Source organism: Tiliqua scincoides, chromosome 2, assembly GCF_035046505.1.
Source record: "Tiliqua scincoides isolate rTilSci1 chromosome 2, rTilSci1.hap2, whole genome shotgun sequence".
Taxonomy (NCBI): domain Eukaryota; kingdom Metazoa; phylum Chordata; class Lepidosauria; order Squamata; family Scincidae; genus Tiliqua; species Tiliqua scincoides.
In genome coordinates this window covers 23,247,845-23,260,472 of record NC_089822.1, presented here as the reverse complement: position 1 = coordinate 23,260,472, position 12,628 = coordinate 23,247,845, and the positions used below count along the sequence as shown (strand labels likewise).

Genomic DNA, 12,628 nt, shown 5'->3' with positions numbered 1-12,628 from the left:
GTGCCAATTTGTAATAGTATCTGTGCGTTAAATGAAGACTAAAATTAATAAAGGTGCAGCACAATCCTATCCTGCACTTGAACAGGTAATCCAGGAGGCTTGTGCTGTTTCTAGTGCAGGATGGGGCCAGAAGCAGCTTAGCCAGAGGCAAGAGGAAACTTTTCCCCCTTACCCCGGGTAGGGGCTGCTGGCCCCAGTGGGTCTCCTCGGACTTGAGCTACCTCTTGACATGGCACATGTCGAAGGAGAGCGGAGCAGCTTGAAGCTGCTCCGTTCTCCCGGGGAATAGGGGTTGGGATCCACCGAAACTGCTGGATCCCTGTCCCACCTCGCTCTCCCTGCACAGCAGCCCCTGGGGCCACCCACCCTCCCCCTGCCCAGGAATGCCTCCCTCCCGCCTCCTCCATGCCTACCTTTCATCCCTGCGTCGGCTCATCCAAGCCAACGCAAGGCAATGGGAGGAAGTCGGCATGGAGGCTTCCGCTAGCCTCCTCCAGCCTCCGCAGGTCAGCACTTCTGGGAGCACTGGCCTGGCTTCCTCCCGAGGAGGCGAAGCCAGCTTCCTCCTAGGCTAGCCGAAGGGACTTGGGCCAGCCTAACTCCCTGTTAGGATTGCGGCCTTAATGAATGAAAATGAAACTTATAATTTCACATTGTTGACTCTAGTTGTGCTTTTGGAGGTTACATGAAAATGTTGCAAAAACACAACTTTTTAAAATGTTACACAAACACACTTGCAGTAGGAAATGGGCATTAGCCATTAATATGCCGAGCAAGCTTTTAAAGGTTGATTTTTAGGCTTAAATTTTTTTACTTATATGTGATTATATACTGTAGCAACAGTGGTTGCATCAGGACAATCTTCATAATTGCAGTTTGATGGCTAATGAGCAAGCCCATCCTTCCCTTGCATGATGCTTCCTGGTTTAAATCAAATCAGCGTGTCATTACATTCAAATTGAAAAAGTATGGCTTGAGCAACTCCTCCAGACAAGGATTCTGGTTTGAAGGTCTTGCTCAAATCACACATCCAAACTGGCAAAGTAACAGCAAACTGAGGTTTGATTAGGCTAGGAAGCAATATACTAAAAGGAACACGCAAGCACTGAGATAATTCCCAATTCTCCAAGCCATGGCCTGCAGTGAAGAGACAAGGATTGCCCAAATTAGGGATGTCAAACGTAAGGCCCACAGGCCAGATGCGGCCCCCGGAAGTTCTTTATTTGGCTTACAAGATAACTGGGCTCTCCCAGAACCTGGGCTCTCAACTTCTGCTGAGGTGCTGGGAGACACAGATTGAAGTAGGCCTCAGAAGTCAAGGAATGCTATGGTGGAAGGGGCGGAGTAAGAAGGGTGACACAGAGAGACACTGCCAGGTGCTGGAGAGCCTAATTATCACACAGGCTGCCCTTCTTTCAGCAGCACCACTTCTGTCAAGGCATTACATCACAGAGCACCTCTCTGCTGCTGAGCTGTGAAGTGATTCTGCAGCAGAATTGGCACTGCTAAAAGGGTAGACTGTGTGATAATTGGGCTCTTCCATATCTTGAAAATATGATCAATATTTGCACATGTTCTCTTCTGTCATTTGCACCTAATTAGTTTCTACATGAGAAAAAAGCACTTTGTTCTGTCCTTCATCTGCTTTATGACATAACTTCCTGCCTAACTCACTTCTGGCCCTCAGTAGGTGCCAAGAATGCTATTCGGCCCATTATATGAAACTAGTTTGACACCCCTAGTCTAAACACTCCCAACTCCCCTACCTAGAAAACGTAAGTCGCAACCCTGTGCATTCAACCTAGAAGCAAATCCCATTGACTGCACTGGAACTTACTTCTGAGAAGAAAAAGCAAAACGACTACACCTGTTAACCACCTGCATGAATGCTTTTAAGATTGAGAATTACTTTACATGTTTTCACTCCAACAAAGATTAACCTCTATAAAAGTAAACCATAAAACAAGACTTTGTAGCTATGATTAAACAATCTGTGTTAAACAAATCATATGTCTTGTAACACATGAAGGGGAGGATGCACACATCATGGCGTGTCACACATTTACCCAGGCAAAAAATAAAATCTTTGTATTGCCATTCCTACACTGATGTTCACCTCCCTACCCTGACTGCATCCAAAAAGTAGTACAAGAATGAGCCCGGAAAGCACAAAATTATAATTAAACCTTCAAAGAAGGGGCAGGGGAGAAGAGATGCAAAAGTGGGTTATATACGATACAATACTCGTACAATATCATCTCACATTCTGATGCAACAACTGATGTCACTCTGGCCTGCAACCTTTCAGCACAGTTTTACCCCACTCCAACCTATAGCTGCCCACAGCCATTCTAAGTAAAGACCTGATTTTGAAACTCTGGATTGTCTTTTGGATTAGCCCAATTGCCTGCAAGCTCTTGATAGGTTTCTATAGCTCTCAACAGTTAGAAATAAGTTAACTTCTGTTTTATCCCATTCAAACGAGTGCACAGATTAGGACTTTTCCATAAGTGACCCCAGTGACATACGAAGGTCAATTGGCACCTGAGGTCCATAAATTTGTGGCACCCTCCCCATGACAAAATTATTTTCAACAATATTCATGATCCGAAATTAATAATGGCCAAAGAAGAAACAAACAGTGAATACTTTGTTTTATTGAATTTATATGTAATAGGTTTCACATATGTAGGAAACATTAGAGATCATAACCCAAAACAGGGAAGGAATGCCTATCAAGATAATATGCAATGGGCTTGTGGTCTACCATACATACAAAAGCGGTTTTGTTGTAATACAGAAGAAAGAAAAACATGCATACATTTATGAAGAATACATTTGGTTTTCTGAAATACTTGTAATAAACTATTCCCAGTGGTAATCCCAATGTAATCCACTTTTTGTTACAGTGTACATCTTTTGATACAAGATTCCCAGTGTAATCCACTTTTTGTTACATAAGGCAGTTGTGTTTTCCTTTTCTGATTTTTTGGCTATAATGTTTGATAGAATAGAGATATTTCCACTCAGTTTGTTTCACTGCATTCTGCATAACTTACACATTGAATGATATATAACCTGATGGTATTCTTGAATAATACCAAGATTTAAAAAACTCAGAGCCCCCCTGCAGCTTGGCACTAAGGGCCCATGCCCTCCAGCCCCCCTATTCGTATGCAACCACCCCAGCTGCATCTCATCCTTTGTAAGGTACATATTCAAATCCTTTCATATGATACAGTAGAGGAGAAGGAAGATGATCTAGCTACAAAGTGCTCTGTGCCCACTACCCAAAAAGGAGCCTCAGGGAATAACTCCCAGTCTTTCACTCCCACCATGAGAAATTCACTGCAATACAAGATCTACCTGATGGCTATGACAAAACAATTGTCTCCAGAAAACACCCCAAAACAACACTACATGGCAACTTCTACTCATGCCGGCCTCCCTTCTTGCCTCAGATGTCTACTGGGTCTTTAGGGCTAAAAAGGAGATCATCACATGCACAGGTTCCACAGGGCCAGAAGAGGAGAGAAGTAGACAGGGATTAGCACAGGCAGCCACCACCATGAAGCCTGTTGAACAAAGGGCCACACTGTGAAGGCTGCACACTGTGCAGGCCACACTGGGCTACACACTGTGAGGGTCTGTCTTTTTAAGGAAAGAACTACATTATCTCAAACACATGTTCTCAGGCCCACATTTACCAAAACACTACAAGGAGAGGGGCAGTGGCATTAGTGAGAAAGAATAGTGGAGCCAGTATGGTGGTTGTGGGCCTGGTGGCTCCAAAGTACTCGGCGATGACATCATCACCACCACCACACTCCAGAGTACCAAGAGGGAAGCAGAACAAGACTTGAATTCCAACTGCATGGCCATGCATCTTACAGGCAAGGCTGCACCCAGCTCAGTCAGGCTTATTTCCAGTATATAAGCCTGGATGGTGGGAAAAACAGGTTAAATTCTGCCTAAAAGGACAAGGAAGCTTTGCAAGGAAAAAGTAGCAGGTGAGGAAGTGTTGAACACCACTCATTGCCATTTTTCTCCTTCAAATGCCACCCAACCCTCTATAGCCATGTCAGCCTCATAATACAGGATTCTGTCCATAGAACAATGCAAAGATGCTGCTATGGTGGCTGCTTCGTGTGGGCATTATCCCCACTGCTAATTTCAGGTCTGACATTCCCATTGGAGCAGCGGACAGGAAGACAAGAAGGAGCAAAGCAATGAGTGAACAATCAATTCGCTGAACAGGAATGAACAAGAGTTGAAGCTTCTAAGGATAGACCCCAAACAGAGATAACAGTAATCTCATCTTGAAAAGCAAATGAAGTTTCATCAAACAGAATGCATACATATAAAAGCAACCCTGCTAGATCATATGAAGGTTCCATCTAATCCAGAATCTCATTTCAAACAGGGGCCAGACAAATAGTTTATAGAACCTCAAAAGCAAGTCATAAAAATTATTGCCTCCCCCAATTCTTTGACCCTCAACAAACAGTACTTTATTCTCATGTTCCCTGAAGACCTGGTTCCGGGACTATCTGAAGGGAGACTAATCTAACTGGTTTTCCAACCCCTAAGCCCAATATCTCACACACATCAGAGCAGTTATCTGGAACTAGTGTTTTCTCAAGGCTAAATTCAGGAGACATATCATTGTGAAGAAAGATGACAACATGGAGGCCCACCATTCAGGTTCAATTTTCAGCGCTTCAGGAAGTATCAGATCTAGGCCCGGTTACTTTCCAGACCTTCAATGAAGAATAAGATCCTTCACTTCCTCAGGAGTGACTGGTGGCCAAAATGGCATTTCTTGTAAGGTTAAGTCGGGGGAAGTGACATTACCAGTCCCCACCTGCTGAAATAAAGAAGTGTAATTAAAACACCAAGTTTGAGGGGAAATGACCATTGTAGTGGGATTGGGTTTCCGGAGAAATCCTATCACAATGGAGCAAAATGTTTGGAGTTTTTATGGTTAACTGCTGTTATTAACTTTCCCACTGTACAAGAGCCTATCTCTATTTTCTTGAATCAGCTGTCCTAGTTAATTTTTAATGGTAAAATATATATCTGGAATCGTAACTTCCCCAGAAAGTCGGTACTGACAATAAAACTTCCATACCTGGTTTTTAAGCTTCACACAGAGGACACATATCAAAGGAATTCTGTGCTTATCTTTATGCTGAGAAATTCACTTTAAGGTTCAACATTTGAAACCCACAAAACGTATTTATTTTTCACATATTTATACAACCCTTCCTCTAAGAAACTTGGAGCAGCAAATATGGCTCATCTTCCTCTACACTAGTCGCTTCCAACTTCTACAGGAGAAACCATGTAAGTTATTGCAGGGGAGGGGCAAAGGCAGTGATGCAATCACCAGGATCATGCCACTACCAGGGACAAAAGGGTTTTAACTTACACCTGGCAGTGCTGTTCTCCTGGGGGGGGGGTTGTGGGGAGCCCATGGACACCTCCACGGGGCTCCCCAAGTCTCAGAATGCTTAAAATATTGATTGTGACACTGCAAGTTCTGAGGCTTAGGAAGCCCCACAGAGATGTCCATAGGCTTCCCACACACCACCAGGGGAAAGTTCAAAACACCTCCTTTTCTCTCTGGCAGTGGTACAATCCTGGCGATCACACTGCTACCTTCTCTTATCGCCACCTCTTAAGGGGCCAGAGACAGGGCCTAATCGGGAACCACTGCTCTACACCAGTGGTCACCAAACTCACAACCACTGTGTCATGGAAAACCAGTCCCCGTTTGGACTGGAGTTTACCGTTCCGCCCCATCACCGCTTAACTTTCAGTAACATAGGAGACAGGGATGCTATGGCCAGTCACGACTATTTGCTGGCGTCCCAGAAGGCTGCACAAGGGGACATCCAGGCAGATTTAACTGCCCAGAGTGTCACTGTCCCCCAATCTAACTGAAAGTCGGCAATGCAGCAGAACAGTAAGCTCCACTTACAGGGTGGAAGAGCTACTACAAACCCCAGATCTGGCCCCCGTGCCAGGGTTTGGAAGGTCCAACTCTACACCACACTGACAAAACCATTACTGGATCATACCAAACGGCAGTAAGTTTCAACTGGATAGGACTTGTAAATTTCAATCCTGCCTGAAAGGTCTCCCCCCAAAAAATTCATGCAAAGCTATCACAGAAGTGTTGCATGATCATTTAAGTCACCGTTTTTTTCAAGCAATTATCTTGGAATTATATTGTCTAAGAAAGTATTTGCACACACTGATAGATAGAGCAGGAATACAATTCTGCAAAGATTGTTTGACCTACAGAAATATAGGTACAGGTATACTGCAGTATGCATTAAACCTGGTCTTGGAACACTAACCAATCACACACACTCACAAGTATGATGCAAATTACTCTTCTGGTGAAAGCTATTGCTTGCATACCAATAGTAAATACCATCTGTGCATACACAACTCCTATTGAGCTGATGGTGTTCAAAAATGCAGAAGATTTGGTTATACTATATACATATTTGTATTTATTTACTTATATAAATAAGAGAAGAGAGAAAGAAATTTAACCATTCACTTCCATTCAGTTCGCCCATCTCTCTCTCATTTTATATATGAGAATTTGAGAGAGATCAAGTTGAATGTAAGTGAATAGTTATAAATTAATTTAGCCCCATAATTGGAAGGAAGTACTGCTGCCTCAAGGCTTTGCAGGAAAACTTAAAATAGATGTACTGTCGTAAGTTATGACCTAATTCTAAAAATATTACACACTGTCAAAATATAAAGCATATTACACATATAATATATAAAGTCTTTCACACATATATAAAAATGTGTTATAAACACATTTTTATATATGTGTGGAAGATTTTACATATAATATATATGTAGTATATAAACATGTATTACCCATGTGCTTGTGCCAACAGGGATATACACAAAATACTCCAACTGCAGAAATAAAAGAATGAATGTTTTCATCAGTAATTCAGAATAAAATCTCAAAGCTGCATTTAGCAACAGAAAAGCACAAGGAGAGAAGTTAACAAGTTGCAAATGTGACCCAAGACCCGATGTCCAATCACTTTGAATTATGATGCAAGATGCTAGGCTGCTGCTTCTCCAAATAACATCTATCCTCTGTTCTTATGGAGCATTTACTACTGTGTAACACAAGCAACACTGACAACATTTACTGTGTAATACAAGCAATATTGACAATACACATAACTATGTGACTGATATTATAGTACAAAAAATAGGCTCCGATCCCCTTTAATTAGCTTTAGCCTGACTTTTTAGAAGTAATGAACTAGTAGATAGACAATGGCCAAAATTATCCAGTGTGACTGACAATAGGAGTTTTAGAATTATGGATTTTATATGGAGTAACCCCTGTGAAAGGGAATTTGTGCTGACAGCATTACTGTAAATAACAAACGTGTACAAGTAGTTTCCAGTGAATCAAATCTCTTACCCTAACTGCATTTAGTCCACAGTCACCTATGTTCCTTAAGGCTGCAATCCTATACACACATTCCTGGGAGCAAGTCCCATTGAACACAATGGAACTTTTTTTTTTGATAGACACACATAGGACTGTGCTGCAAGAATCCCTCAAGATATCATACCTGAAATACAGAAATATTTGCTTAGTCTAATAATGTAACAATACTGACATGCCTAAAACAGTGGTTTATACAGAGCCACCCAATTTCAGCAAGTGAGAACCTGCATGCAGATCTATGGAAATCCTGTAGGCAGATCTTCTGCCTGTATAGCTAGCTGATGCATGTACACAGCTGCATTTACCCAGCAATGCTCATTCAGTCCACTGTATGGGTTGGATGCATCATTTGAACCACATCTCAATCCATAAGCATAAGCTGATACAGATGACAAGTTGTTGCAAGTGGAACTGGATCCAGACCCACCCCAGAAATAGCTCTTATGCAAAAAGGAAGGGTATGATTTAGAATGGAACCACTTTAACTTTGCTTCTCTAAAAGGCAGAATATGATATTCCTATCAGTTTATCAGAAAAGGGTATCCAACAGTTAGATTATTAGAAATCTACTGCATACTCAGAAAGCCTCTCACCTCTTCCTTAAAGTTCTCCAAAATGGAAAACTGTTAATATTTTTTAAATTAGTTTTAAGACTGGTTTAAAATTTCACTTAAAATAAATTAAGTTGAAGCTTTTTTATTATCTTCCAAAATTTGCAGTTGAAAAAGCAAACACACATACATACACTTCCTCAAAGATTCTTTTGGCTAAAAGAAGCTACCTACATTTTAAACATAATAGCATTTCCTAAGAATTGCAGTATTCTCTAATAAGGAAGGATGCATTATTCCTATAGCACATAGTGATAAAGTTATGGCTACCACACATTAGAAGAATGCTATCTTATCTAAAATATTTGAAAAATTCATATTATAAAGGTATCTTTACTTTCAGGGCACCTATATTTAAACATTTCTAAATGTAAACTACTAGCAGCAAACAGGAACAAGCTTCCTCTCATTCATACTTTACAGAAGAGATGTATATATTTCAGCTGATGTTTTAAAGTAGGGTGAGCAACTCCCAAACACACTTCAAAAAATATTCACTCTGTATAGGGTCCTGTTAATTACATACATGTGATTTGTATATCATTTTTCAAGATCATGACAGACACTGATAACTGTGACCAAATATGTAAAATATTTAAAGAAAAACCATTACATAAGAACTTTAGATCAGATGTGCTATGTGCTTATTTCAAGCCAATAGGCTAAGCTCAGACAACCGCAGCCATCGCATTTGACAATATTGCATAATGTACATTAAATGTTACATTTAATGCATGAATGCATACAGAAATTGTACTTTGTACTCTGTTGCATCATTTGGTTGATAGTTCCACTGAAAGTATGATAAGCTGCTCACAGGATTGAAGTTTATAGCTTATTGCTTGTAGGCAAGGCAAAGCATACTTGTATCAGTGCTTGAGCTTTTTTACAAAAGCAGTATACATTAAAAAACTAGAGCATAAAACTTGAGTTTTTAAAAACCTATAAACTCAGAATCTATACCTGAAATTAGGATTAGTTACTAGGGCATAATTCATACTGAAGACAGTGAAACTTGCTTCTGAGTAGACATGCATAGGACTGTGCTGCATTTAATCTGGTTATTAATAGCTAATCTCCTGCATTGAAGGAAGCAGAATAATGCACCTGACATTTAATATTGCCATTCTTTGTATCTTCTACATAATACGCCTCATCAAAACCATGAAAAATGACTGCAAGAAGTACTCTTGAAACTTGTCTTTTATTCATGTACACAAACCTCAAGGACTTACAAATTTTCAAGCAAAACTATAAACATGTGTTTGGAATACAGGGGTAACCCCAAGAAAATCCTACCCCATATGAAACAGCAATTGTCAATATTTCAGCATAAGTGATATCCCCAGATGCAACAAGCATTGACCTTTCTGAACCCATAATAGTAACAAAGCCCACTGAAATAAGAACCTGAGAATCCCATTTAAACTAAATGCTTCTGTCACTGCTTAATCCCATTATTTTTCTTATGCTGTAGAAAAGATCTATTTAAAAGGTTTCCAACAGCATTAGTATAATACAAATAGCATTCATTTTTAGAAATATTTCATTTTGATCAATTTCAGCATTCTCTCAAGTAGTGAATTCCCAACATTACAATCCTTTACTTTTAGCACAATTCATTCATCAGAATTCCTGTTTACTACAAGCTGAATACATTCAATATGAATACCTTTACTACCCCAGATTACTATGTGGACTGTTTCTAGAGCTACTGTTTAGTATGTTTGCACCTGTGTATTAATGATATTTATTTGTCACAATATTAATAGCACAACTAAGATAACCGTCACTAGCCTAAGGTCTAGAGTGAATAATTATTGGCAGCATAAGGTTGTTAATAATGTAACAGTTGTACTGGACAGTAATTTTAAAAATAGCACAGCATTAACACAAGGACTTCAATCCTAAACCTGCTTATTTAAAGTCTATCCTTCTGAGACCAGCAAGACTTGCTTCGAAGGAACTGTTAAGGGCTGAACAGCAAGTCCTTCTTAAGAGCATTGCAGTCCACAGCTCTTTCATATACAGCTCTTCACAAGCAGTCACAGATTGCAGGATCTTAACCATGAACTCACATCACAAACCTACTGAGAGCAAACAGACCAAAAGTGCAAATTCAAGGCAGCGAGCTGCTGGAAACAAGAAGTCTGAATAGCCCCATTTATGAATAAAGGCATTTCAGCCATCTGATCATTAAACATTCAAATCATTAAACTTCTTTCATATACATATCTGAAACGTACTGTTCTTCTCAAAAGTAAGAAAACAATGAAAACGACAAGTTACTGTACAGTGTCTGTGAATGTAAGTAAAGCTGGTCACACCATCTTCCGATACATGAGAGCCCCGCCAGACATCATATAGCGCTTTTCTTTAAAAGGTGGGGGCAGACACGCATAACTATAAATTGTTTTCCTTCTCAAAAGATCAACATTAAAAACAGTTCCGCATTTTCAAGCTGCAATGAGGCGGAACAGGGCACAGGGAAAGAGAGGGAAGCCTGAGTCCCGTCTCCCTCTTAAATATCAAGTACACCAAGACTAAGAAGTCAATTCAAGAGCAATCTAAAATGCAATTACTAAACTATGTGAATTCTCACAAAGTGTTTACACCCACCCTCAATTCTTCACAAGTACACCCCAACTCCAGATTCTCTGAACCACAGAGCACTGCTTGAAGAATTAGTGGGTTTAGCAGCCCTGTAGCTGAATGGCTGATACATCCGGTCCACCACCACCACCAAGATAAATTCAAAACTTCAAAGCCCTCTGCAGTCACTGGGCAGTTAGCAGGCACTGAAAACACACTTACAGTGCACCGACACAGAGAACCTCCTCCACACCACCACACATGAGCTCCAATGCAGAGGCTGGATGGGTGGGGGCGTGCAAAGAGAGCCCAATCCTATGCATGCCTACTCAGGTCCCTTTATAGTCAATTGACTTTATAGTCCATTAAGGTAAGTGTGGTAAGCACTGCAGCCTGACAGAGGAAGAGCACATGAGTTTGGTGCCAAAACAATGCTGGGAAGCAGCAGTAGCACTGACTGACCCGCACCAGAGAGTGGCCCCTGGTAATGTGAGAGGCACCAAAATCCCAGCTCTTCCAAAGGCAAGCAAATGTATGCAGCACCCCTGCCCACTTCCTCTCAGGGATGCCCAAAGCACTCTTACCTGAGCAGGGGAGAGGAGAGGGAGGCTGGGATCCAAATGCACACACACTCCTGCAGGCCTACCCCCCATGCTGGTCACAAGTGTTACCCTGCACCACCATACCACACCACACACACAGCCTCTCTCTCTCTCTCACACACACACCAGTCTCTCTTCCTCTCACGCACACGTCACACACACACACACACACTCCAATCTCTCTCCCACACACAGACACACACACTCCAGTCTCTCTCCCTCTCTCACACACACCAGTCTCCCTCTCTCTCAGGCACGCACACACTCACACCAGTCTCTGTGTAACACATACCCACACTCACACGCCAGGCTCTCTTTCTAACGTACACACACACACACCAGCGTGTGTGTCTTTCTCACACACACTCCCTGCCTCTCTCGCTCGCTGGCTCGCACACACGGCCCCGAGGGAACAGCGCCTGGCTTACCCGGCTGCGGCTGAAGCGGGAGGCGGCGGAGGCTCGGCGCCCTTCTCGGCCATCTCGGCGCCCGGCGGCGGGTCCCGGGGGCCGGCGAGGAGGAAGCCGGCGCGGCTGGGCGAGGACGCGGGGCTGCCGGGGGTGGAGCGCGGCGCCTGAGGCGCGGGCGGGACGGCGGCCCCCGGGAGACAGAGGGGCAGCGGCGCGGGGCACTCGGGGGGCTCCGGCAGCCCGTCCAGCTCCACGCTCCGCACTTTGCGCAGCTGCTTCCGCCTCCAGTCTGCGCGCGGCTCCCTGATGCTGCTGCCGCCGCCGCCCGCCTCTCGCGGCAGGAGCCCTGCGGCGCCGCCGCCGCTTCGCGCAGGCTTCGGGCTGCGGGCGCCCGCGGGGGCGGCGGCTTCCTGACCCGAGCTCAGTACCGCCGAGGAGGAGGACACGCGGTCCACAGCCGCCGCCGGTCCTCCTCCCGCCGCCGCCATCTTCTCTGGCGGCTCACATCGCATCCCACTCGCCTCGCCTCAGCCAGTCGCTCAGTCGCAGCCCGCTCTCAGCGACGGAGCCAGTTCCCCGGGCGGGCGCTACGCAAGCAGCGTGGGCTGCGCAAACGGCGTAGCGCCAGGGGCTGGGCGGGCCCAGGTTGAGGATGGGAAGGAGGAGCGGAGGATGGAGGCGGCCGCAATAGGTAACCTGCAGGGCGGAGGCGCGCGGCCGAGGGAGGAGCGGGGCGCGTGCGCGCTCTGCCTGTCTCTCTAGCGCCTTCTCTGGTCATCTGGGGAACTCCCTCTGGTCCTTTGCCCCGGCCGCGTAAGGAAGCATAGCAGAGGATGAATGTGCCCGCTGTGGCCCTTGTGCACCTGCAGCTCGGGGGTTCCCAAACTTTTGAGCCCCAGGACCCAC

General features: G+C 43.8%; 1 protein-coding gene across 1 annotated transcript in view; it reads right to left on the bottom strand.

The window, feature by feature from the left end:
- MAP3K1 (mitogen-activated protein kinase kinase kinase 1) overlaps positions 1 to 12,210 on the bottom strand; it is an 80,449-nt gene extending 68,239 nt beyond the window's left edge. Inside the window, exon 1 of the mRNA XM_066618352.1 lies at positions 11,741 to 12,210. Coding sequence (XP_066474449.1) covers positions 11,741 to 12,210 — 470 coding nt within the window. The remainder of the gene's footprint in view (positions 1 to 11,740) is intronic.
- Positions 12,211 to 12,628: the final 418 nt, after the last annotated feature.